The sequence below is a fragment of the Eschrichtius robustus genome, chromosome 10, assembly GCF_028021215.1.
Source record: "Eschrichtius robustus isolate mEscRob2 chromosome 10, mEscRob2.pri, whole genome shotgun sequence".
Lineage (NCBI taxonomy): Eukaryota > Metazoa > Chordata > Mammalia > Artiodactyla > Eschrichtiidae > Eschrichtius > Eschrichtius robustus.
In genome coordinates, this window is record NC_090833.1 from 1,711,805 (window position 1) to 1,737,381 (window position 25,577).

General features: G+C 56.2%; 1 protein-coding gene across 1 annotated transcript; it reads left to right on the forward strand.

Moving 5' to 3' along the window:
* Positions 1–1,289: 1,289 nt before the first annotated feature.
* UBAC1 (UBA domain containing 1) lies at positions 1,290–21,537 on the forward strand. Its single transcript, XM_068553017.1, has 10 exons — positions 1,290–1,510; positions 5,600–5,720; positions 6,573–6,646; positions 10,528–10,635; positions 11,627–11,729; positions 12,006–12,114; positions 13,104–13,323; positions 16,273–16,359; positions 17,103–17,241; positions 20,967–21,537. The coding sequence occupies exons 1-10, from the start codon at positions 1,373–1,375 to the stop codon at positions 21,080–21,082; spliced, it is 1,215 nt and encodes a 404-aa protein (XP_068409118.1). The 5' UTR covers positions 1,290–1,372; the 3' UTR covers positions 21,083–21,537.
* Positions 21,538–25,577: the final 4,040 nt, after the last annotated feature.

Below are 25,577 nucleotides of genomic sequence, written 5' to 3' on the forward strand. Positions count from 1 at the left end.
GCCCATCCTATTATTCTCCACTCCTCCTCCTCAGCCCTCACATGCCATTGTGTCCCATAAGCTCCCCTGGTGCTACCCCACCAGGCCCTGCTTGCCCCCATGGTCTCCTGTCTTTTGAGACCGTGTCGGCACCACAGCCAGCACTTGTATCTGCTGCGTGAGAACGCCCATTCCCAGGCTATATCCTGGTCTCTAGCCTTAATCATGACTATGTTTTCGGGGAGCAGCAGAGGGTCTGGCTCATGGAGGCTAAACTGGACAGAAGGATTTGGGCATGGTCGCAATGGTCATAGGGGAAATGAGGTGTGTATAAAATGGTGAAGGCCTGAGATGCTGGGACCACCAGCCTCCGAGAACAGGAACTGTGCCGTATCCATCTCTGCTCAGCCAACGTTCTTGAATGAATGTGCAGGTCAGTCACCTGGTCTAGGTCTGGCCCAAACTGCAGCGTTCATATTTGTCACCCCACAGAAATGAGTGTACTGAGTCCACAGGTCAGCTCCCTCCCATGTGGGTGCTCACGAGCCCATCTGAGTGTGCCTCTGCAGTTCTGCAGCCTGAGCGCTGGGCCGCACCCTGGAGTCCCTGATAGCGGGAATAGGGGTGGGACGGGAGACCCCGCATTTCTAACAAGCTCCCAGGTGCTGCTGGTCTGGGGACCACACTCAGAGAAATTCTGCTTTAGGGCAATGCAGTCCAAAAGAAACACAACAGCAGCCATAGACAATCTAAAATCTTCTGGTAGCCAGAACTTTAAAAAGGGAAAAGAAACAGGTGAAATCGATTTCAACATACTTTATTTAACCCTATACATCCTATTATTTCCACATGTAGCCAATAGATAAACATTGTTGAGGTATTTTTCATGCTCTTTTCCTCCCAACTGTTCAAGATCCGGTGTGTATTTTACACTAAGAGCCCATCTCAAAACGGACTCGCAAGCTCCCGGCTCCCGCGTGGCTGCCGGCCCGCACCGCAAAGCGCGCGCAGGTGCGGGACGAAGGAAGCGGCCCGAGAACTACACCTCCCGGCACGCTCCGGGCGCATCCCGTGACGCACTTCCGGCGCGGCGGCCGCCGCCAGGCGGCCGCCGGAAAACCACATTTCCCGGCGTGCTCCGGGCGCACCCTGTGACGCACTTCCTGCGCGGCGGCGACAGCGCGCCCCCGGCGGCTAGGCGGTGGGGGGCAGCGACGGCTCGGGTCGCGGCGAGTGGCGGCCGGCCGGCCGACGGGAGCCGGGGCGGGGCGGCGGCGGCGGCGGCCAGCGAGGGAGCGCGCGGGCGGCCTGGCCCCGCCCCCGGCCCGCCCCGGTGACCTTCAGGGCCCGGGCGGCGGGCGCAGGCCCCGGCGGCGGCGGCGACGGCGGCGCGATGTTCGTGCAGGAGGAGAAGATCTTCGCGGGCAAGGTGCTGCGGCTGCACGTCTGCGCGTCCGACGGCGCCGAGTGGCTGGAGGAGGCGACCGAGGACACCTCGGTGGAGAAGCTCACGGAGCGCTGCCTCAAGCACGTAAGGCCGGCCGCGGCTCCAGGCCTTCCCCTCCCTCCGCCCCTTTTCCCGGCCGGCCCCGACACCCTCTGGACGCGCCTCCGCGAGCCGGGTCCCAGGCTGGGCGCTTTACCCTCTCCCCTCTGGTTTAACTCCGACGACAGCCCGGGCGGCGGGGCGCTTCGGGAGCGCAGGCTGGGAGAGGCGAAGTCGCCGCCGGAGCGAGGCCTCTAGCGTTTCCAGCATCCGCGCTTGCTGCCGCGGTGCGGTTCCCGGAGCTGGGAATTAGTGCCCGAGGAAGTAGGGACCCACGGCAGAGGTGCCTTCTCCTGACCTACGGAGCCGGCTGCTTGGAGCTGCTTCCTGGGGCTGGCATGGGGGCCGGGGCCTGGCCCTGGCCACTGGTGCCCCGTGGCTGGAATCACTTAAAACAGTGAGGCCGCGGGACTCGTCCCTGCGCCCCTGCTTCCCGGCGGCCTTTACAGCGATTGCGTGGGTAAGTCCGGGAGAAGGGGCTTCTCGCGAGAGGGCCACTTTCTAAAGTTTGTTCCCACGAAATATTCCTTGTCCGGTTCCTTAGGTTGCTAGTTTTTGGAACTAGTTCTTGGCTTTACCTCTGTAAGCTCCTCGACTCCGTAAGGCAGGCCAAGACATCTATCTGACTGGCTGCCTGAGGAAACTCGATCCTTTGCACCATCTAGTGTCTCCATGTCAGAATTTAGGACAAAGAGGCCACAGCCTCTTGGTGTGCATTCCATGTGATAAGTGATGTATCTATTAGTGGGGTCTCCAAGGATAAACTTAGAGTTACTCTTCTAGTGGCTGCCTATAAAATACTGTTGGGTCCCTCTTGGGAGTATGGTTCTGTGGAGTTGTTCTGTAACTGTCAGACGACAGGCCAGGGAGCGTTCTGGTTGCCAGTCCCCTTCTGGAACACGCTGGATGTGAATAACGGTCTCGGTCTCACAAAAGGGGGGAGGGGGATCCAGGCTCACACACTTGGCTGCTTTCTTCTTTTACTTCTGAGCCAGTCAGGTGATTTCACCATCTAGAAAACCACCACGACAGCAGTAAGCTGCAAGGCTGGGAGCTCCATGAGCATGCAGGTTCTTAGAGCCAGGCTCGTTGCTTGTCCAGTACATTTTTTAAAAACCTCCCCGAGATGCTGTGTCTCACCCACTCAGGACGGAAGCTCCTTGAGGGCTGGATTTGTATTCACACGCCCAGGGCCAGACTCTTGGTGGGCCCATAACAAACGTGTGGATTAGTACCAGCACACTGCTGAGATACTGCGGGTTCCGTTCCAGACCGCCACAACAAAGCGACCAGCACAATAAAGCTAATCGCACGAGTTTTTTGATTTCCCAGTGCATATAAAAGTTATGTTTACACTATAGTCTGTTAGGTGTGCAATAGCATTATGTCTAAAAAAACAATGTACATACCTTAATTAAAAAATAATGCCGTTGGAAAAATGGCACCAGTTGACTCGTTCAACACAAGTTTGCCACAAACCTCTAGTTTGTAGAAAACACAGTATCTGTGAAACGAAATAAAGCAAGGCACAATAAAACGAGGCGTGCCTGTAAACGGAAATCGATTGTCAGTCCAGAGGTGCATGGCCATGGCATGTCACCTGCTGAGTCAGGCCAGGAGAAGCGAGTCTGATAAATTGGTGTGGCGCTGAGTTAAACTCACTGATGGTGAGGATTGGCGTAACTATCCTAACGTCGTCTTATGGAGGGGAACGAAGTGAGAACTCTTTGATTCACGGACACTCGCCGAGGAGTTTCAGGAGCACTCAGGGTTAACGAGGCAGCCGGTTTCCATATGATGCTAATTATTATGTTCCTGATAACTGGTTATTCCCGTCGCTGTTGGGATGTATCGCTCGGGATGTTTTCTGGCATTGCCCTGCTTTGACCTGAGATTTTATCCACCCTGCAATCTCTCCAGGTACGGAGACCCGAGCAGCAGGGGAGTTTCACAACCAAAGAGCCGACATAAATTATGGGACTCAGAGCTGAGCTGTCAGAAAGTACTCCCACCTCCGTGCCCATCCCATTCTGCGGGCAGCGTTCGCTGCCGCGTGAGCCAATCAGCAGGCATCAGTTAGGAAAGAGAGTTCTCAAGTTGTGGACTTGAATGTCACCCTGGAAACCAGTCCCTGAGTGGTGTCGCTGCTTCGCTTCTGTTCCTCCTTCCCGGTTTTCCCCTGGTGCCTTCTTTTTTCCTTCCTCTTTCCCCTCTACCTTGAGGGGACACTGGGGGTTTCTTCCCCCCACAGTACTCCTGGGAGTTTTATTATTTTTTATACTCTTTTATTACGTATATATGTTTAATTAATAAAGTTGCTTTATTATTGAGGTTTATTATCATAACTCTTACAGAAAGGGATCGCTATTGTAGCCTTTCCCTTCTTGGTATTATAGAGGTTGGGACCACCATGGTGGTCTCTAGCCCAAGCTTGGAGAAAGGGGCAAAGTAAACCATCTTGTGTAACAGGAGGTTCATGATTTTAAGGGAGTTCCCTCTGCGATGTGGTAGGCGTTTTCTGTGTGTGGTAAACCTGCGTGAAGTTGCCAGTACGTAGCCTGCTAGTGTGGCTGTTAACGTTTCTTAGATCACATGAAGGTGTATCTTCAAATGACACGTGACATCAAGGGTAAGAGAAACTCGTCTCCGCTCTTCTGGGGAGGAAGCGCTTCACTGGGTGTCAGAGCCTCCCCCCTCCAGCGATGGGCTCTGCTGGGGCTTTTTGGCTGTCACAGCCCAGCTTGCTCCATTGCTTCTGCTGAGAACAAAGAATGAAGTAATCATGCGTAGTACGGATCTCATGCTTATGTTTTGTTCCTGGCGCCTGTTGACGCGCTGCAGAGTACAGTTTTCTTCAGGAACCAGCATGAGGATTATTTTGGAAAATTGTGTTTCACAGACTGTATTAGGAACTTGGCAGATCAGCTAGCCTGCAAGTTTTAGAATTAGAAGCAGCACACCCAGTACTTCTGGGAGCAGAGCCATTGTGAGATTCCAGGGAGGGGGGCGTTGTCTGTCGTAAATGGTCAGAGTGTGTCCTACTATTGGCTGGGTTCCACTTTTGTGTCCCCCCACCCCCGCCCCAGTTTTGTGTGCATCTGTGACAGCCCTGAAGCCCTTACGATCCGTTTTTCCTATTTTCAGTGTTAGATTGCTGAAAACTCCAGTTGCTCGTAAAACGCCAGTGTTGAGAGGTGAAGTACAGGCTTAGCTTCTCTCTTTGGGTGAGCAGTGACGTGTGCAGGGTACCTTTGGTGGCAGAGGGAGGTGGTCAGGCGGCCCCGCTTAGCTGAGGAAGGCTGTGAGGACGCTGGCACCGGGACCCTGGGGTGGGCATGTCCCCAGCGTCACAGCGGCCTCCCTCCAGCGTGGACTTCAGCATCACCCCCTCAACGTGTGTTCTGGGGTTTGTGGGCCGCTGATCAGTGGGACACAACCACATGCCAGGTGACCCCCTTCGGGCTCCCAGGAGGGGCCCCGCCAGCCACATCTGTTGCTTGCTTTGGGGCCTCTGTGGCCGTCGCTTGGTGAGCCGGGGGCCGAGTCGAGGCTAGTCGTGTCTCCTCGGGGTTTTGTGGGTGTTTAAGCGGTCAGGCCCCTATTTCTTGCTCCCGTGGACCGGCTTCCTCTCTGCTGTGTCTCTCGGCTGCCTCTCGTTTACCTTGGAAGGAGGGAAACAAGTGCACAAATCATACTTAAATCTTTAGGTTCTTGGGAAACGACGGCCCTGCTATTTTCACTTTTAAATCACTCTCCAGATCTTTCTAGACTAAGGAAGCAATTCGGGTAGCCAGTAATGACCAACAGGGCGTTCTGTGTCAGAGCCGTGAGCCTGTTTGGGAGCACTTGGTGGGTCGGTGGCCGGGTGCTGCCCTCGGGGACCAGGTGCTGTGGCGTTTCCTTTGGCTTCCACCGTTGCCAGGGATTCTCTGGTTTCATCTCTGCTTTAATTTCTTAGCTCGTAATAAAACCAGTAAGTTCTTGGTGCGGCTTCGGGTGTCAGGTCCTGTGTTATTACTATCATGATTAATTGATCTGCTGTTTTGAAACAATGTCTATGGTTTTTTCCTCCAGTGCGCTCAAGGGAGCTTAGAAGACCCCAAGAGTGTGACCCATCACAAATTAATACACGCCGCTTCGGAGAGGGTGCTGAGTGACACCAAGACACTCCTGGAGGAGAACGTCCAGGACGAAGGTAAGGGTGCCTCGCGGGCCGGGGGTGGGCAAGGGTGCAGCGCCCTCAGAGAGGACGTCCCGAGTGGGGCTGAGCAGGGAGACGCGTCAGTGACACGGTTCCATTTTCCTTTATTGAGAAAAAGTGTGCACCCTGGAATAAAACAGCAGACACTGAGGCTGAGCGAGCAGCGTGCGTCTGAGAAACCAAATTGAACTTTGTTATTAATTCTGTTTCCAAGCAAAACCGAGGTCCCCAGAGCTGCTGCAGGCTTTATTTTGGGGGCTGGAAAGTACAACCGTGGCGGTTGTTTCAGACAGCTAGGAAGATGCTCTTAACGTACACACATCCATTTATTCACTCAGAGGCTTGTGTGTGGAGGCACTTGGGGAGAAAACTTTTGTTTTCTTGTCTTTCAAAGCACGATTTTAATTGTGGGATTCCCTTAAGTAGTCTGTTTTGGAAATGCTGGAATATCGTTTGCAGACCTCCACAGCGTCTGGTTGGCAAGCCCAGAGCCGCCTGGGCGCCGACCACATTGTGCACTGTGGCCTAACCACAGCCCAGGTGCTTAGCTCTGAGGGTGAGACCAGGCGCTCCGACCTCACAGACGTTCAAAACAAAAAAGCCCTTAGAACGAGAATGCTGGTCCCCTCTGGTGACCCTCAGCCAGGTTCTTGCCAGGCCTGAGCCTGTAGGTGAGCAGAGGCGGCGGACGTGGGAGCCGAAGGAACGGTGGGGCTTGTGTGGATACTCCGTGGAAGAGGAGCCCGGAGGGAACCCCTGCTTTTCGGTCCTTGGGTCGCCTGCCACCCTTTATGCCACTTTATGGATGTAAAATAGTAACCAGCACGGTGGACTTTTTTTTCCTAGATGTCTTATTGCTGATCAAAAAGCGTGTTCCAGCCCCGCTCCCCAAGATGGCTGATGTCTCAGCAGAAGAAAAGGTAAGTTTCAGAGTCTGGAAGTGGATATCTCTGTGAGGGGAGGTCTCCCACATTGAAGACTTGAAAAGAAACATCTGTACGCTGGTTGTCTGTGGACCCTGCCGGTCCCGTGGTCACAGGAGGTATGGTCATGGGGGTTTTCTGTTGTGGCCGGTTGGCCAGTTGACCGACGCCTTTCCTGGTGGTTGGTCTGATGACCGGCTCTGCTTTCGGGGCTGCAGAGAGGAGATTGCGGCACGTTCTCGGGGTCGGGTTTAATCTTGAGCTCCCGTCCCTCCTCTCCTCAAGCAAGTCCTGACAGAAGGAAGTTAGGAAGTCGCTAAAGACCACCCACAAAACAAGGAATACAGATGCAGGGGCGGCAGCGAAGGCTCCCGGGAGCACCGGCCTTCGCGGAGTCAGTCCTTGGAGTTGCCACTTGGCTGAGTCTTCCCTCTGAGGCAGGCGCCCTGGGGAGACCGTGCCGGTTGTTACCTGTGTAGTGGCCGCCCTGGAAGCTCACTCCTCAGAAAGCCTGGTTTAGGAGGCTCATCTGTACGTGGAAGATGTACTCTGTCAACAGGTCTTTTCCTGCTCTGGGGCCAGATGCCAGGCCTTTTCCTGCCCTGGGGCCAGGTGCCCGGCCTTTTCCTGCCCTGGGGCCAGGTGCCCGGCCTTTTCCTGCCCTGGGGCCAGGTGCCCGGCCTTTTCCTGCCCTGGGGCCAGGTGCCCGGCCTTTTCCTGCCCTGGGGCCAGGTGCCCGGCCTTTTCCTGCCCTGGGGCCAGGTGCCCGGCCTTTCCTGCTCTGGGGCCAGGTGCCCGGGACAGAGCAGTGCCGTGCTGGGGGGCAGCCACGTCAACGCCCGTCTTTCCTTGGCTCCAGGGGCGGAGTTTCTTACTTACGCTTCAAAACGCTCGGGAGCCTTCACCCCAGAGAAAACAGGCCAAACTCTGGGCCGGGCCCCGGGCCTGGTGGCGGAGCGAGCTATTTTGGGTCTCCTGTGGGACAGGCGGCCGGGAGGAGGCCCCTCTTATCTGCTGCCACACCTGCCTCGGCATGGCAGGCTGCGGGCACGGCTGCTCACTCCGTCGGGTCCTGCCCCTGAGTCAGCCCTGTTTCCCAGAACTGCTGGGTGGATCCAGTTCTCGGGTTACCGTTTTGGTCGTTGGCAACTATGTGAACCTTGGTGACTGTGTGAACAGCGGGTTCCCATCACCCCCACGGCTCTGCGTAACTTGGAGGGCTGTGGCCCTCACCTTTTTTTCTGTGCGTATTTGTAAAATGTAATATTGTAAAATGTTAATGTCCGTTTTTGTGAATTATTATTAATTTTTAAAGTCAAAGTAGCACGTGCATTTAGAACGTCAGATAATGCTACAGATATTCTAATAAGAGTCAGTAGCCTCCTGTCCGTCCTGAGTCACGCACTCGAAAGGCAGCCCCTTGGAATTCTTTAGACTGTGATTCTCTTTCTGATTTCTAAACAACACGTCTTATTGTTATTTCTTGGATTCTCAACTTCAGGCGCTATTGGCTGCTTCTTGGTGGTCTGGGTAGCCCCTCCCCCAGCCTCCCCCCAGCTCTTCCCACGAGCGTCAGATCGTAACGTTGGTCAGAGATTCAGTCCCCGTTGTTGCTATTATGTAAGCGTTGCTTTCTGCAGTGAGCAGCTTGCTAAGGTTAGCTGTCTTTTTTTTATGTAGAATTTTGTTTTTCCTGGAGTCAGTAATTGCTTCCTTGTTTTGTTTGTTCTCTGTAGGCTTATCACTGATGTTTCAGATTCTGCAGCAAAATTGATAAACCCCTCTGAAAACAGGGTCACAAGTGTGAGGCCATCTGCCGCTCCCACCTCCTGGGAGATGCCCCTCAGATCCTTCCGTCCGTCCACCCGCATCAGTTGTGCAGCCCAGGCTGGCCCGCCTCCCTCTGTGCTGGTCCTCCTGCGTCCCCCGTGTCTGCGTGTTCCCTCACTGCAGGCCTGCCGGCTCGGAGCAGCCCCGGGTGGTGCACTGCTCACTGGGTCCATGGCGGGTGGGCTCAGCTGGGCCCTGAGCTTGGGAGTTGTTGTCAGGTCTGCCTCCCTCTCTGGAGGCTCTGGGGAGGCTCTGCCTCCAGCTCTTTCAGGTGTTTGGCGGAATCCAGTTACTGCGGTTTGGAGGGCTGGGGTCCTGTTTTCCTGCTGGCTGTGAGCCGGCGCCACCCTCGGCTCCTGGAGGGCGTCTTCAGAGCCAGCCACGGGAGGTCTCATGCGTTGGATCCCTCTTGCTTTGAATCTCGATGGCCAGAGTTAGCCCCGTCCTGATGAAGGGCTCGCCTGATTAGGTCAGGCCCACCGAGGGTCACGTCCTTCAAGTCGCTGTGCCCTGTGATGTGACCTAACCCCAGCGTGAAACCCACCCGCTCGCAGGCCCAGGGCCGTGCAGCCGTGGTTGCCAGGAGCAGGGTCATGGGGTGCCTTGGAGCCGTCTTCGCCTTGTGCCTGCTGTGGGGTTGTCTTGCTCTTGACGTGTTCTTGGCTTGGTGGGGCCAGACCCCCTCTAGCATCGAGGAAGAGGAGGGGGTCTGGAGGCCCTGCGTCCAGCGTTCGGTGGCTGCTGAGCGAGCGCCAGCCGCTGCGTGGTGGAGGACTTGGCCCTGTCTCCCAGGTGTCTGTGTGGCGGGTGGGAGCCGGTCAGCTCTACTTTTCCTTCCTCTGTGCGTGGTCTGTTTTCTCTTTCCTGACTCCATCTGGAATTTTTAGGATCTCCTGGTAACTCTTCAGAGGTCTGAAATTTCATGGTTCGCTTTGATGCACGTCTTTCCCCGTTCACTGTGCCTGGCACTTGGAAGCTGGAGTTTCTGGAAGTTTTCTGGATTGTTTTGGTTAATTTCCTCCCCTCGTTTTGTCTTTTCTCTTTCTGGACCTCCTGTTGGATGCTGGACCCGCTTTCTGAGAGCTTTTTAAATTTTCCAAGTAGACTCTTGCTCTCAGATGACCCCCTGCGGCCTCCTGTCGCGCCGCTGGCCCTCTGAGTGCTGCGTCACAGCGCGCTGTCTCTTCAGGCGCCTCTCTTTCCTGTCTGCCTCCTTCCTTCACCCTCTTTTACTTCTCCTGCTTCTGTTTTGGTCTCTGTCGTTCACGTCGCAGGCTTTCCTCACGTCCCCGCCAGAGGCCCTGGGAGCTCACTGGCTGCTCGGTGCCTGGCGGGTCGTGCCCCCCCACCTGCGGCTGCCCCTCCTGCCCAGCGTCCCGGGAGCCGAGTGGCGTGGGGCTGGGCTTGGCGTCAGGGTTAGGACAGCGCCTCTGCCCCCTGGGCCCCCTGGCTTGGGCTTCTCGGCTCCTGCAGCTCGCTCCCCCTCCCTGCCCCACCCCCTCCGGCGTGGCCCTCGGGCCCCGGGGTCGCCCGGGCCATCCTCCACGCCCTCGGTCTCTACTGCCAGAGCTCTCCTCATCCCTCCAGCTGTTTGCCGTCCTCTGAGAACTCGGTGCTGTCTCTCCCAGTTTTATTTCCTTTATTCTTTTTGTTTCTGCCATCTCTGTTCCTTCGCCGTCGCATGCGGGGGTTCCAGAAGGAGCAAAGGTGAGTGCGTGTTTCCGGCCAGTCTGCGCGGTCCTCTGCGGTCACCCTTCCAGCCGTCACTCCCATGTGATGGTCATTCTGTGGCCGCAGGAGACAGTGTCTGTCTTCCCTGTGTCCCACACGGCCACACTCCAGCGCCAGCAGGCCGCGATTGTGTCCACTGTCCCTGAGGCCATGCACAGAACCCTCCAGAAGCCTCCCTGCTCATCAAGGGGTGTATGGCTCCAGCTCCCAAGGACACTCATTCTTTCCCTGGTTAGAGCTATTTATTCAGCAAACATAGTTTTGCCTTTTGTTGCCCTTTACTCCTTTCCGACTTTCCAATTACTTTTCTGTGTTAGAAAAAACAAGAGCAGAAAGCCCCGGATAGAGATGCTATCTTCCGAGCCACCGCCAACCTGCCCTCCTACAACATGGACCGGGCCGTGGTGCAGACCAACATGAGAGACGTGAGTGCCCGCAGGGCCTGCGGCCACCGCCTGGGAGCCTTTGCCACCGCGTGGGGCTGCGGGAGTTCCTGGAAGCCCCTGGGGAGCTGGGCAAAGGGGACACAGGAACTCTGTGCACTGTTTTGGAGCTTCTTGTAAACAAATGAATTCAAAATAAAAAGTTTGAAAAGGCGTTGAAAGGCAGGACTGAAAGGATAGATACTATGGGAAAAATGTTAGTTTTGTCCTAAGTTTGGTAAAAAGCTTTCAGAAAGAAATCTGACTCTTGTTTATCTTGGATTGGAAAGTTCTAAGTTAACAAAGCTGAGTGCTCCCGAGTGAGGGCTGGGCGGCAGTGGGGGACGGCCACCCCCGGGACTGAGGGCCAGTTGAACGTCTCCGCCTCAAGCCGGTTCAGTTCAGGAACACGCCTCTCCAGGATCTCTTCCAGAGAGTTCCTTGTTGATCAGGGCATTGGAACCCGGGCACACTTGTCTCTTCCCAGCCCGTGTGTGTGTGTCTCTCACGATGGCCGAGACTTATGGGGGTGGGGGGAGGGGGCTGGCGGGGGGGGGGTTCTAATGACATTCCCAGCAGCCCCCCTTTTTGAGAAGATGAATCGGCTGCAGGTGAAAATTAGAGACCTGCGTCTGTGGAGCCCGTCTGTAGAATCAGTCACTTTTCTTCAGTGAAGCCAAAGGAGGGCCCTCAGCTCACTTAGTGACCAGTGGGCCCTCAGCTCACTTAGTGACCAGTGGGCCAGACGCCTTCCTCGTGGGCTGGAGGGCTGAGCGACATCACCAGGTGTTTGTGTGTCTGTGTCACCGGCAGGAGGCCGTGTCACAGCCCGTCCGTGCCAGCCAGAGCCTCTCCTTCGCCCTCCTGAGACGCCTCGTTCCTGTTCTTCTCAGTCATCTGGACATCGTGTGGCTCACAGATTTGGAATTTTAGGACAGGGCATGTCATCTCAGATCCAAGTAGCTTTGTTGGGCATGTTTTCCTCTCTCTGCAGTTCCAGACGGAGCTCCGGAAAATCTTGGTGACTCTCATCGAGGTGGCACAGAAGTTGCTGGCGCTGAACCCGGACGCGGTGGAATTATTTAAGAAGGCAAACGGTAGGAGCAAGCCCCAGGGTGGACGCTTACCCTCGGCCGTTCCTTGCACCTGGAAAGGGCCAGTAGGTGGAGGCTTGGTGAGCCGCTCTCACCGCCGTCCCATGTTCATGCAGGCGAGAGCTGATGGTCCTCTCTTGGGTTTTCTGAGCTGTGAGGGATTTGCCACAAACGCCTGGTGCTCAGACGCGGCGGCGGCCCTCCGAGGGGCCCGGGCGAGCACCCCTCACGCGGCCGGGCGCTGCCTGAGGCCCTCACAGTGCTGTGTCTTGCCCGCAGCCATGCTGGACGAGGATGAGGACGACCGCATGGACGAGGCGGCCCTGCGGCAGCTCACGGAGATGGGCTTTCCCGAGAGCAGAGCCGTGAAGGCCCTGCGGCTGAACCAGTACGTCCTCGCTCGCCAGACGCGGCAGGCTTGGTCTCGTGGGGTCCCCCGTGGGACCCAGACCCTTTGATTTAATTGTTTCCAGTGTGTGTGAGTGTTTAAAGAGGACCTGAAATGCACGTCCCGGAAGTAACTTGACTGGGCATCTCCAGGTGTGTCGGGGCAGTTGGAAATCAACCACTTATTGGGAACGTGACGTATGATGATGGTTCTGTGCGTTTCACTGGGCTGTTGTTTTATGGGAACGCAAATCGAAGCCTGTTCACAGCAGGGCCGTGGACAACTCTAGAAGTGTACGTGGTGGTGTCCTCAATAGTCTCCTGTAGTTTCTTTTTTTTTTTTTAGTTTTTTAAAATTTATTTATTATTTTGGCTGTGTTGGGTCTTCGTTTCTGTGCGAGGGCTTTCTCTAGTTGCGGCGAGTAGGGGCCACTCTTCATCGCGGTGCGCGGGCCTCTCACTGTCGCGGCCTCTCTTGTTGCGGAGCACAAGCTCCAGACGCACAGGCTCAGTAGTTGTGGCTCACGGGTCTAGTTGCTCCGCGACATGTGGAATCCTCCCAGACCAGGGCTCGAATCCGTGTCCCCTGCATTGGCAGGCAGATTCTCAACCACTGCGCCACCACGGAAGCCCTCCTGTAGTCTCTTGTTTCTAGTTACTTGCCCTTCATTTATGTTCAGATCTGAAATAAATCATCTGTAACTGACGGATGGTCAGTGGGGCTGTGTTCTTTTTTGCTTTGGACCCAAACTCTCGTGTGTACTTCCCAGGTTTGGTTTTCCTTTACTTTGCCCGTGGGTTTCCGTGTTCTGGCCGGGGCCTCAGGGCAGTTTGGGGCAGGGCCAGAGCTCCAGACATGCTAGATTCTCATTACAGGGGTCGGCAGCTCGTGCTAGGGAAGCCGTGAAGTCGGAGAGGCTTTTCTTGGGGGAACAAAGGCCCTGGTTCCCTGGCCAGGGGGTGCTGCACAGAGCCCGTCTTACCTTGCAGCATGTCGGTGCCCCAGGCCATGGAGTGGCTAATCGAGCACGCGGAAGACCCCGCCATAGACACGCCACTTCCAGGCCCGGCCTTGCAGGGAGAGGCGGGCGCCGAGGCCGCCCCCGCCGCTGCCGCCGGGACCAGCGCGGAGGACGAGGAGGCCAGAGACGAGCTGACGGAGATCTTCAAGAAGATCCGGAGGAAAAGGGAGTTCCGCGCAGACGCCCGGGTACGTGTTGACGGGCCTGGGTCGGGCAGGTGGAGGTGCTGGTTCTCCCGAGGCTGCGTCGTGCAGAGGAAACTGCGGCCGCGTTGGCGACCGCAGGCTGAGCCGCCGGCCCTGTAGGAAGCGAGGCCGGGGGAGGAGTCTGCAGACAGGCCTGGGGCCCCTTGAGTCCCCGGGTTCAGCTTGAAGTTTTCCTCACTGGCATCCAGGTGGCTGTGTGTTCCTCCGAACGGTTAGTGCACACACCTGTCATCATCTGAAAAACTCACGATCGGGTCCTGTCCGTATTGTAAGTGTCCTCGAGCCGAGGGCTTGGTCGGGGGTGCTGCCCAGAGACTGGAGGGCCACCCGCCCACCTCGTGGGACGGCCTTGTGAGCAGGGAGGCTGGTCAGGCTTCTGGCCGCCAGGTAACCCGGCGTCTGTGGGGTTCAAGGGCCCGGGGTCGCGATGCCTCTGGCTGTACTTGGCCAGCTGACCTTAGTGTCCATCTTTACGGCCACCTCTTCACTGTCACCTCACGTTTGATACTTTTGCGTCTCCCTGTTCTTTCTCACTGTTCTCTTCTTTCGTTAGGGTTTAATTTTAATTTAACCTTCTTGGCTGTTTTTCATGTTTTGAGGACGTTCTGTGTTTTTTTCAGATCGTAGCTCTGTCAGCTCCAGGCGTTAGGACTCCGTCCGGTTCCTCGTGTCCTCCTGATTCTGCTTGTGGCCTGGTTTTCTCAGGGTGTGATGCCTCATCGTGGGCTCACCTGTGGGCTTGTGTTTCCGTGGGGCTCCCCAGTGGCCGGGCCGTGGGGTGCCCTCTGTGGTTGATTCAGAGCTTGATTCTGCGGGGTTGAGCGGGACCTCGAGTCAGGGGCCAGCTTTCGTGCTAATCATCCGGCAGGGCTCCTGGGCCATGCAGAGTGTAACCCGCGGCACTGGGGTGTGGGTCTTCCCCTGCCCCTTTCTCTGGGGAGGCAGACCCTGCTCAGGGTCCTGGTTTGAAGCTCCAGCCCCCGCCCTTGCATGGACCCAAGGTCGGTGTCTTGTGTGTGATGTTAGGCCCCAGCCCCACCCTGATGAGGCCTGTGCCCCCCATCCCCCCAAGGCACACCCTCTGGGAGGCTAGTTTGTTGTTCCTTTGTTTCTGTTTCTTCGGGATTTTCCCTTTTTGAGTTCTGCTATGTGTTCAGAGGTACCTGTGTTATTTTAGTCCCGAGTTTCTCGGTCCTGAAGGAAGTGTATCTCGTTGGCTTAGTCTTTTGGGGAGCCCAGCCCAGGCCTGGCACTTGGGCCCCTGTTCGGGAAGGGCAGCCTCTCCGTGGGTGGGTCCTTGTGCTGTCGAGCCCCACGCTTTCTCCTGTGGGGGTCCTGCGTGGGCCTCGTCAGGGCCGCCGCCGGGTAGTTCGTGGTCTTGGTCACCGACTTAAAGGCCTTTCCTCCTCTGGGTGTCATTCTTGACCACCGTAACATGCTCAGTTTCCCAAAAGGGTGTTGAGGCTTGAGGGGCAGGGCCTTTGATCCTGTGCCAGTCAGGGGGATGGGCCGTAAGGATCAAGACATTCGTTTAGATCCTGGGGAGACTGGATTGGACAGCAGGGCTTGGACTTGACACCCAAACAGACGTTTTGCTGCCTTGCACCCCCTGCTCCTAACACCCCCCCCAACACCCCCCCCCAGCTGTAGACAGGACAGTGACCGAGCAGAGCCTGTGGGCACAGGGCCCCTCGCCCAGTGCTGGGAAGAAAGGCAGGCGGGGCATCTGGAATCACCCCCAGATGTCCTGGGGCGTCATTTCGTGGGCTGAGACAGAAGTCTGGAGAGAGGATGGTTTTTATTGAAACCAGTGGCAAAGGCCATCCTGTGCTTGGGTTTCAGAGTAGATTCCGGGCGATTTTGTATGACGTTGACATCAAAATACTGCCGCCTGGGGGGCTCTGCTCCCCATGCTCGCTCGCGGGGCCCTGGAGGTAGGAAGGGGCCCAGGGAGGCGGAGGAAATGGATGCCAGGCAGGAAGCACTGACTTCGGAACTCGCTGCACACAGTGGGCTCCAGCCGAGCACCCGTCCTGACCCCCCGCAGCTGCTGCTGCTTCTGGTGGGTTCTCTTTCCAGACCGACAGCACAGTGGAAGGGGTGGTGTCCCCGAGGCCAGAGAGCGCCGGGGCCGCGCGAGCGTCCACACGCTGACCCGAGGGGCCGGCGGCGTGAGGCCAGCCGACATCCACGCGCCAGCGGGGGGAAGGTGACGTCAGGGCCTTAAAGGACGCGGTCCGACCTTCAGAGAATTAAGAGAATCCTTTGAGACGTTGATGAAACCTTTACCTTTTTGTGCAGAGTTGAGCCTTTCGAAGGTTGTAGGATAAAAGTCAAGGATAAAGTGAAGGAATGTGTCGTTATGTGACTCTTGTCCGAAAAGGGTGCCCCCCAAACATGGAGTGCTTGGGTCATTGTTCCCTCCGAAAAGCAGCATGTGTTTAACTTGCAGCTTAAATTTTGTTAAATACGTTCAGAATTAATTTTAGTTTCACTTTTTTTTAAAGATAAAGTGTGTCAAAAGTCACTGACATTTTTGTCTCCGCTCAAATGGGAATTGCTGATGTGACCTTTCTCTGACACGCTCGTCCTGGATGACGAGCCCTCTGGAATAGGCTGCGTGACGTTGTGAAGACATTTCTACCCAGACAGTCACGGGGACACACCTAGAGGGACCTGGGGTGGGAAAGCGAGCCTCTGGCCAAGAGCCGGCGCGCCCTCCACCTCCCGGCTCCGTCCCTCTGTCGTTCAGAAGACCAAGAAGTGTTTCAGTAAAGCTGTAGAGAAACAGAGTCTTGAGAGAGAAAACCCCATGGTGTTGCTTTAAAACACCCCCTGCCAAGGTGCCGCTCGTCAGACGTGGCTCAGCCCCACAGCCGTGCTGCCGGGGCCCCCTGAGCACGGCACTGAGGCCTGCGGCTTCTCCTCTAGGCCGTCGTTTCCCTGATGGAGATGGGATTCGATGAAAAGGAGGTGATGGACGCCCTCAGAGTGAGCAGCAACCAGCAGAGCGCCGCCGTGAGTACCCGGCGCGCCTCGGTGACGCCGCGTGCGTCCTGAGCACGCGGTGTGCTTGGTCACCTTCCCGCGCAGTCACTTACTTGGCTTTTGAAGTGAAACAGTGGGGTAGATGGTTCAAACAGTATACCATTTTTTAAATATTGAGAAAATCCTGGGCTTTGCCTTTCAGAAAAACGTACATGTTCTGTGGGTGACTGTGTTACACCAACGCTAAGGTGGTTCCCATCCTGTGCACACGCGCCCACGGCCGATGGAGAGCTGCCTGGGGAGGGGCTGGGGGCGACAGCTTGGTCCACTTGCGGGAATAGAGCCAGTCTGGCCCACAGGAACCAGGGAGGCGAGGTGGGCCTGTGCTTTAGCCGTTCCTGACTCACTGATGGGCCAAGAGGTGCTTGCTCACGCCCAGGGCCGCTTCCCACGACAGAGCCCAGGTGTGTGGTGCGTGTCTTAACTTCTCCCAACACTCGGGTGGGTGAAGCTGGCGTCCGGTTCAGGGCCTGGAGAAGCTGCAGCCGTTACCTTGCGCTGCGGCGCCAGGATCTGCCAGGAAAGGCAGGCTGGTGCTTCCTCTCTGCGGCCCGTCCTGACGTGTGTAGCACCTGAGTCCGGGCTGGGCTTGCTTTTCTGTCAAGGCCCCTGACGGTCAGGGCAGCCCTGGGAGCTGCCCAGGAGCCCTGGCTGCAGTGTTTGGGTTGATGGGGTCCGGAGGGCACTAACAGCTGTCGCTCTTGTGTTTGCAGTGCGAGTGGCTGCTGGGAGACCGCAGGCCCTCTCCTGAGGAGCTGGACAAGGGCATCGACCCCGACAGCCCTCTGTTTCAGGCCATCCTGGACAACCCCGTGGTGCAGCTGGGCCTGACCAACCCTAAAATCTTACTAGGTGTGTGCCTTCTTTGCGCTTGTGCAGGGGCGGGACCTGCCTGCCACACAGATGTCACCGGACGATACCACAGCCGCCACACCCCAGCAGCTGCCCCTGCAGGGTCCCGGGCGGCTGCAGCCCGAGTCACTGTAGGGCCTGGAAATCAGGTTGTGCTCGTGGTGTGACAGCCTCTTGTGCGGCGACTCCATTCAAGGAGTGAAAAACCAGTTAGAGTGGATTATCTAGTCTGGCAGAGTGTAGACAGCGCCCAGCAGCTTAGGGCCGCGTGTGAGAAGCTAGCTGTTGGTTGACTGTAGCTCTTACTCTTTGTAAGCGTTTCTTTGGCACTTGTTTTGACTGTGAGATAGAATATACATACAAAAGCGTACATAATCTTTGTAACTTTGAAGAGTAATAATAAAACTAATAACCGTGTTCCTGCCACGCGACTTCAGCCTAGAGTCCCTGGGGCGCCCCCGCCCCCTGCCGCGGTGACCACGCGAGCGTTTGCCACTCCTCTGCTTCCTCGGCCGTGTTGCCGCGGTGTCTGCGTGCTCACACCATTCAGTTGCCGCCTCTTGTGTTCTGGGCCGGCTGCTGGGACCGGCTTTCTGAAGGGCCGTGAAGTACTTCATCGCGTGGATAAAGTCAGTACCGTGGCTGACTGCGCCGCGCTGCTGCCCGACGGCGCCTGCGCGGCTTCCTGGCCTGCGGGCTGCTCTGCGCGCTCCTGTGGCCGCTCCTGTTGCAGGACGGTTTCTGCAGGCCTTGTGCCCCGGGCCGGGCTGGCGGGGTCCAGGCGTGTGTGTGTGTGTGTTGAGCCTGCTTTCCAGAAAGGGCACCCCCCCCGCCCCCGTCCACCGCAGCTCATGTCCCCTGCTGCCGGCCCCCCCGGAGCAGCCGCCCAGGCAGGCACAGGTGCTTCTGCGTGCTTGGCTGTTTCCCTGATCTCTAAGGCCCAGCCTCTTCCAGAAGTTTCAGCCTCTTCTAGGACCTCTGCTGGGAAAGGCCTTCTGCCTGACTTGTGGCTGCTTTCCCTGTTGGATCGTCTTCTTATCACTCAGAAACTTCTTCATGCCTGCCACGCACTCATCCTTTAACAGACATTTAGATCTCAAAGATCGTTCGTGGGTTTCTGGCTTCTTTATTTATCACTTTGATGAACAGATGTCCTGTATTTTAATGCAGCTGAACGTGTCAGTTTCATTGATGACGTAAATCTTTAAAGAAGGCCCTCTGATCCCAAGGTCAGGAAGACCTTCACCTTTATCTTTTTCTAGTAGTTTTAAAGTTTCTTATTGAAGTCCGTGATCTACCTGGAGGTGTAGTAAAGTAGGGAAATTACTTAAAGTAGGGAATTTTTCTCTTTGTACCCACATTCTGTACTTCCGTGATGTGTCTTATCGTGAGTTTATTTTCGTTCTTTGTACCAGGCGCTCGGCAGTCCTTTCCACACCGAAAGGATCTTCCCGCCCTCCTGCTCCTCAGCGACCTCAGGAGATTCGTATGTGCTACCTGGGGTCTGTCCAAAGCCTTTTCTAAAGCGATTCTTTTAGTGCCTGACCACTGAGTGTGTGATTTGCTGTAGGCTTTTTTTTTTTTTTAATTTCTGAAGATATAATTGGTCAGATTAAGGAAGTTCCCCTTTCCCTCCAGTATAGACGCTAAGAGTTCTTAATCACGGATAGGTGGTCAGTTTTGCTGGATGTTTTTTCCCTATCGAGATTACCGTGTGGTTTTACATCTGCTAAATTGAGTGTTTCTCCCATTCTAAAACAAACCACACGGAGCGAGTGCCACCCAGTGTGCAGGCTCTGAGTCGGTGACCTGGACAGGACACACACTGGCCCAGAGTGCTGCCCCCTCAGGCCCCAGGTCCCAGGTCCCAGGTCCCAGGCCTCCTGCAGTCGCCAAGTCCCCAAGTCCCCGCCTGGAGAGAATGACCTGCCTGTGAGGTCACCGGCCTGTGGGCACCCCTGCAGCTACACACTTCTCTCAAGACATTTCCGGTAGGATTTTTAATGACCTTTATCTCTTTAGATGAAGTAAAATAGTCATTATAGAACATTTGGAAAGCACAGAAAAGCTTGAAGGAGTAGAAGTCACCCCTCCCTCATCGGGGGGTTTCCTTCTGGTGGTCCTGCGGGGTCTGGAACAGATGCAGCCACACCGCAGGGCAACTTCATCGTGCTTATTTTCTCATCCCATTTGATGCCTTTTCTCTTGGTGCATTTTTTACTCTTTTAAAAATGAGATTTTTAGTGGGTACAGGTGTTTCATTCTATAGATGTGTCACGTTATTTAACAAACACTGTTGCCCTGTTTCTGGTCGTTTAGATTGTTTTTCGTTTTGTTGCTTCTGAACCTACTCCTACTCCACCTGCTCTCTGGGTGCAGCTCCTGTTCCCTAAGGACAGGTAGCTGGAGGTCACATGACCCGGTCAGAGAACGCAGACGTTCAAGCTCTCGGTGACGTCTTGACAGCTGACGGGGCCTCTGTCCGGCTGAGATGCCCGCCCTCAACCCCACTCCTCGCACAGGGACCCAGAGGCTCCGTCTGTTCCTTCGAGCACTTTTCTTCCGAGCACTTTTCTTCCGGCCGTTGGTGTTCTTTCACTTGTCCCCTCTGCACCGTCCATCCGTCGTGTTTCAGCTGCCTTGTTGATCTTAGAGCTTTGTTAACGGCTCTTTATACATTAGGAGCATCCTTGGTCGCATGCCGCACTTTTCATTTTTAATGCATGAGACGTGCAGAAGAAAGTCCTTCCTCAGATCAATCTTCATCTCTGGTTTTTCGTATTTAATGCTTTTGTCATCGTTTTGTGCAGCTCTCTCCTTCTGGAATTACTTTTGCTAAATCCACTGTATATTTTGTTCTCTCAGATGCCACGTCATCTTTCTGGATTCTCTTTCTGATATTTTTAACTGGTTTGCAGAGGATTTTAATCAGGAGGGCTGGGGGGGGACGGTGGGTGTCAGGTCATAAACGTAATGAAATCAGACTTTCACGCTGAGCCCTGTGCCCTGAGCGGCTGTGAGCACCTTGAATAAATGCTTCCCGTGAAGCCCGTACCCTGGGACCACTTTCACTGACATGGTTTGACGTTGGCGGACGTGACAAGGTCTGGCCTAGAGCCCTGCTTCCCAGACGTGAGGGCGACCGTCCGCCCTGCGGGCTCTGGTGAGTCTCCACCAAGTTGGCTGGCATGTGTCTGGGCTGTAGAGCTGTTTGCTGGGGGCACCTCTGTTTGTGGGCGGACATTTTATGGAAGTGTTTAGAAATTCAAGGTTTTCATGACAAAGAACTGCTCATTTTTAATGTGCTAGCTTTTTTTTTAAGTCATTCCTTAACATTGAACGTTCTGATTTTTCCAATTAGGTATTATTAAATTGGCAGCAGTATCCTTATGTAAGTCTTTTCTGCATCTGACTGTTTTGTCAGGGTAGGACTGGAAGTGGAGTTACTGAGTCACAGGCTGTCACTATTTTAAGATTCCCGGTAGCTGGTGCCAAACTGCCTTCCAGAATCGCTGTGCCCGTGAGCGCGCGGGCACGCCGCCCCGCCCTGCCAGCAGCAGTGCCCTGCGTCAGCTCCCTTGATCCGCAGACTAGACACTGTCGGGTGGCGGCTAGAAGGGGTTTCTGGGCCCCCGGCTACAGAGGGCGTCCCCTTTAGTTCCTGCAGCCGCACGTCCGGGTCTGCGGGGTGCGGTCCCTCAGGCAGCCCCGTCGTGTCCCCGCAGCCTTTGAAGACATGCTCGAGAACCCGCTGAACAGCACCCAGTGGATGAACGACCCCGAGACGGGCCCGGTCGTGCTGCAGATCTCCCGCATTTTCCAGACCCTGAACCGCACGTAGGCCGCGTGCCCCAGCCGCCGGGCCCAGGAGGGCGGCCTCTTACTTCCCAGCCGAGGGCTGCGAAGAGCGGCCAGACCCCGGGGTGCCCCTGGGCTGGGGAGGGGAGGAGGGCGGGCCGGAGGGGGCCCCAGCCTGGGTGTTGGGCGCCCGGCCGCACTCGTGCTTGGATCTTCCTGCTGAAAAACCTCTGTGGCGGCAGCGCGCTCGGCCGTGCCTCTAGCCTCTGACAGTGTTTACAGACAAGGCCGTCACCCCGGGAAGGGGTCACCTCCCTCCAGTGTCCCTCTGGGCTCTTGAAACGCTACTTGAATTGACCTGTAGGCGCTGCTTGTCGAGTCCACGTGTTATTTGGAAGCTGGCATGTGTCAATCCGAAGTGTTCACGTCAAGGGTACTAACTTAAGTAGGAGAACTCGCAGACGACTTTTCTTTAATAAATAAATTCCCCTTTTCCAATTTTCTGTCTCGGTCTTATTTCAGTGCCAGAGAGGAAGCTGCGTGCGTCCCGGTGACGTTTGCACGCTCGACACAGAGCACGCGCACCGCCTCAACCGGGACGCTTGCTGCCGCCCCGCTGACGCTTTCTTGGCAGACTCGCGTGTCTGACTTGGAGTCGAGGGCCCGTGCCCTCACCTCGCCGGCCTGCGTTCCCGAGTCTCCGACGGTGGAAGCTGGGCGCCACAGGGACTTGCCCTGCCTGTCTCTGGCCGCCGTTGGTTTTAAACATTATCTGTGTTTTTAAATGAGAAACTGACCAGCCGCGCCATCCGGGGCTGGCCTGGTGCGCGCCAGTGCGGACATGTGTGGGTGCAGATGGGCCTCAGACTCACCGAGGGCGCCTTCTTTCCTGGCAGATGTTTAAGGGGGTCCCTCGGTAAGAAGAGATCAGTGCGCAGGTCAGATCCCCCTTCTCAGACGCCCGTGCGCTGGCCACTAGTTCTGGTCAAAGAAATCCTGTCCCTTTGACTGCCCTGGACAGCCAGCCTCCTGCAGACACAATTCCACGTTGCTTCTTCCAGGTTGGAGGGAGGGGACCGTGGTAGCTAGGCGTCTCCCGGGCGGCTGGCAGCCCGCCTGGGCTCTTGCTCCTATGACGTTTCCTTCCCTGTGTGGGGCCCCGCGCTGCGGCCGCCCTGGGCCCACCGCACCCGCCTGCAGGGGCACACCTGTGATGAGCCAGCCCGTGGCCCTGCGGTTTGATGCCCTTCACCATGGTTCCTGGAGGACCTTTTCTTCCTGGGAGCCTCACGTGGGTCTCAGGCGGCCCCTGGCGGTGTGGGAAAGATGCCCAAGGGAGGCCTCTGCAGCCGGGGCCGGCATGCAGTCCAGGGAGCCTGGGGTTGGAGGCTTCTGTCCCGGTTGGGGGGTGGGGTACTGCCCACGGGTGGCCAGGGGCGGGCGGGAGCGTGGGGGCGTGGTGATGGGGGGGGGGACCGGGCTTTGCAGCCCTTAGGACTCACACTCCCTTTATAACAAATACCCTTGAATGCCTCCTTTAGTGTCTGTGGTGAGATTCCCAGAAACTATAACCTAATTACATGCCTAGTTTAAAAAGTCAATTTAATGCCGTAACAGGAACGTGAGATTCTCGGGCACAGCTGTTGTAGAAGGAGAGACGAAGTTGTCCATTCCTTACAGAGCGGGGCCCCTCGGCTCGTGGTGGTTGACACATCAGACCAAGACAGACGTGGAATTCTGACTCAGATACTGGGGAGGATTGCCCTTGGTGACTGACTCAGGAGGGGCTTCGGGTCTTGATAAAGTCACGAACACTGCAAAGCACATTTTTCCCATGATTTACGCAGCAGTGGCATTCCTAGAAAATTCCTAGAATTAAGAGTGTGTGTGACTGACGAAATGTTCACACGTTGAGGTGTGGGGAGGTCATTTTGGCTCATACGTGATTTGGCTTGAACTTTGCACTAACAGCCTGTCTTATGGCCTCTCAAACACACGCATCTGCTTTAACCATTGAAGAAAAGGATGCATTTGACAATCAAAATGGAGCCACTGTGGTTCAGGCTTTGAGGATGGAGCTGGGGGCCATTGTGGATGTGGTTTCAGACAGTACCTGCTTCACTGAGAACTTGAATTTTCTTTTTCTTTTCTAAAAAATATTTACTTATTTATTTGGCTGCGTTGGGTCTTAGTTGCGGCACGCGGGATCTTCATTGTGGTGCGCAGGCTCAGTAGTTGCGGCACGTGGGCTTCTCTCTAGTTGTGGCGCACAGGCTCTAGAGCACGCGGGCTCAGTAGTTGTGGTGTGCAGGCTTAGTTGCCCTGCGGCACGTGGGATCTTAGTTCCCCAGTCAGGGATGCTACCCGAGTCTCCTGCATTGGAAGGCGGATTCTTTTTTTTTTTTTTTTTTTAATTTTATTTTATTTATTTATCTTTTATGGCTGTGTTGGGTCTTCGTTTATGTGTGAGGGCTTTCTCTAGTTGTGGCAAGCGGGGGCCACTCTTCATTGCGGTGCGCGGGCCTCTCACTATCGCGCGGCCTCTCTTGTTGCGAAGCACAGGCTCCAGACGCGCAGGCTCAGTAGTTGTGGCTCATGGGCCCAGTTGCTCCACGGCATGTGGGATCTTCCCGGACCAGGGCTCGAACCCGTGTCCCCTGCATTGGCAGGCAGATTCTCAACCACTGCGCCACCAGGGAAGCCCGGAAGGCGGATTCTTAACCACTGGACCACCAGGGAAGTCCCAAGAACTTGAATTTTCTTTTCCTTTTTTTTTTTTTTTTTTTTTTAATATGTATGTATTTATTCATTTATTTGGTTGCACCAGGTCTTAGTCGCGGCAGGCAGGCTCCTTAGTTGCGGCATGCGAACTCTTAGTTGTGGCATGCGTGTGGGATCTAGTTCCCTGACCAGGGATCGAACCTGGGCCCCCTGCGTTGGGAGCGTGGAGTCTTAACCACTGTGCCACCAGGGAAGTCCCGAGAACTTGAATTTTCTGACCTGTATCAGACTCAAGGTAATCACCAGCTGTCCTCAAAACAGTGTTTGCTAGTCGCCGCCACCTGCACCCTCACGGTCTCAAGGTCTCCCTGGTAACTGTGCATTCTGAACCCCAACCGACCCAAGCACCCTTCCTTCTTGCCCGCTCCAGTCCTAACTCTTGACAAACAACTGATGCGATTTTGCGGGTTTTCCCTTTACAGGCCTCCCCCCTCTTATAGTCTGGGGGACACAATTCGCGTGCTTCTTGAATCTGTCTCCCAGGCTATGGTCCTCAGTTCGACTTGAGTAAAACTCCTTTCCATTCCTGTTACCGATTGTTTATTGATTATTTCCGTCCACACAAACAATGCTGAGTTTGAAGCAGAATTAGTTTCTAGTCCCGGATAACGTCATGCGAGGCCTCAGCTGCGTGGTGCCCGGTGGCCCGAGGAAAGCCACGCAGGTCAAGGAAGCTGCTCAGGGTTTGGGACCCGAGGGCAGGGCCGGGTGTATGGAGGATCCAGTGTTAGAAGAAACAGGAACGGAGGAGGGTAGTGGGTTCACCTTCAATGTCCTGCACGCCTAACGCACCTCCCGGAGGGTCCCTTCCGTTTGCCCCCGCGCTGCACAGCCTTGCCAGGCGGAGGTGGCTGTGACTGCTCTGTGGGGACCGTCAGAAGGAACTGTGGACGTCAGGTGGATGCTCTAGTTTTCCAGGTCATGAAGCTTGACAGTTATTAGTGACACGCTGCCCTGAAGTTTCCTTAGAGGCTTACATCAACCCGATAGGAGTGCTTTTACGGCCGCGTAGCCGACGTGGAGACCCAGTGTCGTTCCCAATCCAAACGTTGGGTGCTTGGCGTTAGGAGCGGGGAGAAGGCAAGGCGGCAAGCCGAGAACCTCCCCAGTGGTCAGCCTGCAGACGCCGTCCTGTGCGGAGCCACTCAGAGCGCACAACCGCGGCCCCACCTGGCCTGAGGCCACCTGCCGCTCCAGGACCCGGGACCAGGGCACGGGGCCTGCCGCCCGCCCCCTCTGGGGCTCTGGGTGGGCCGAGGACTTCCTCTGTGGAGGGTTGAGTCAGGGAACCGTCCGGGCTCCGGACAGGTGAGTCCTTGGAGAGCGTTCCTGCCGGGACTGCTCCCCGTGCCCAGGCCCCGGCTGGCGCTGTCTGCTGCCGGCCCTGCGACCTGGATGCCGTGAGCTTGTTGAGCGGCTGAACGCTCCCACCCCGCTTTGGTGACTTGGGAAGCTCAGCGCGCTTGCTGGTCCTTCCTTGGAGAGAATGAGTTTGCCACTCCCGGTGGGCTCTTCCTCCCTAGGCCTGCGTTCGGCCACGCCCCTCCGGGCCGCGCCCACCAAGGCCTCGCCCCCTCCGGACCGCACCCCCGGCCACGCCCCTCCGAGCTCGCTGGCTTCCCCCGCCCAGGCCTGTCTTCACGAGGTAGGCCCGGGTTTTCCCCTGCGTGGTTTTAACGGGGCTGGGGAGTCGTGGGAGGAGCTGCAGCCGGGAGTAAACGGCTCCTGCTCTGCAAGGACTGTCCAGAGCCCTGTCG

Coding starts and splice junctions, on each gene's coding strand:
- UBAC1 (XM_068553017.1), top strand. CDS start 1,373: ATGTTCGTGCAGGAGGAGAAGATCTTCGCGGGCAAGGTGCTGCGGCTG. Junction 5,721..6,572: donor GGAGAACGTCCAGGACGAAG/GTAAGGGTGCCT, acceptor TTTTTTTCCTAG/ATGTCTTATTGCTGATCAAA. Junction 17,242..20,966: donor CAACCCTAAAATCTTACTAG/GTGTGTGCCTTC, acceptor GTGTCCCCGCAG/CCTTTGAAGACATGCTCGAG.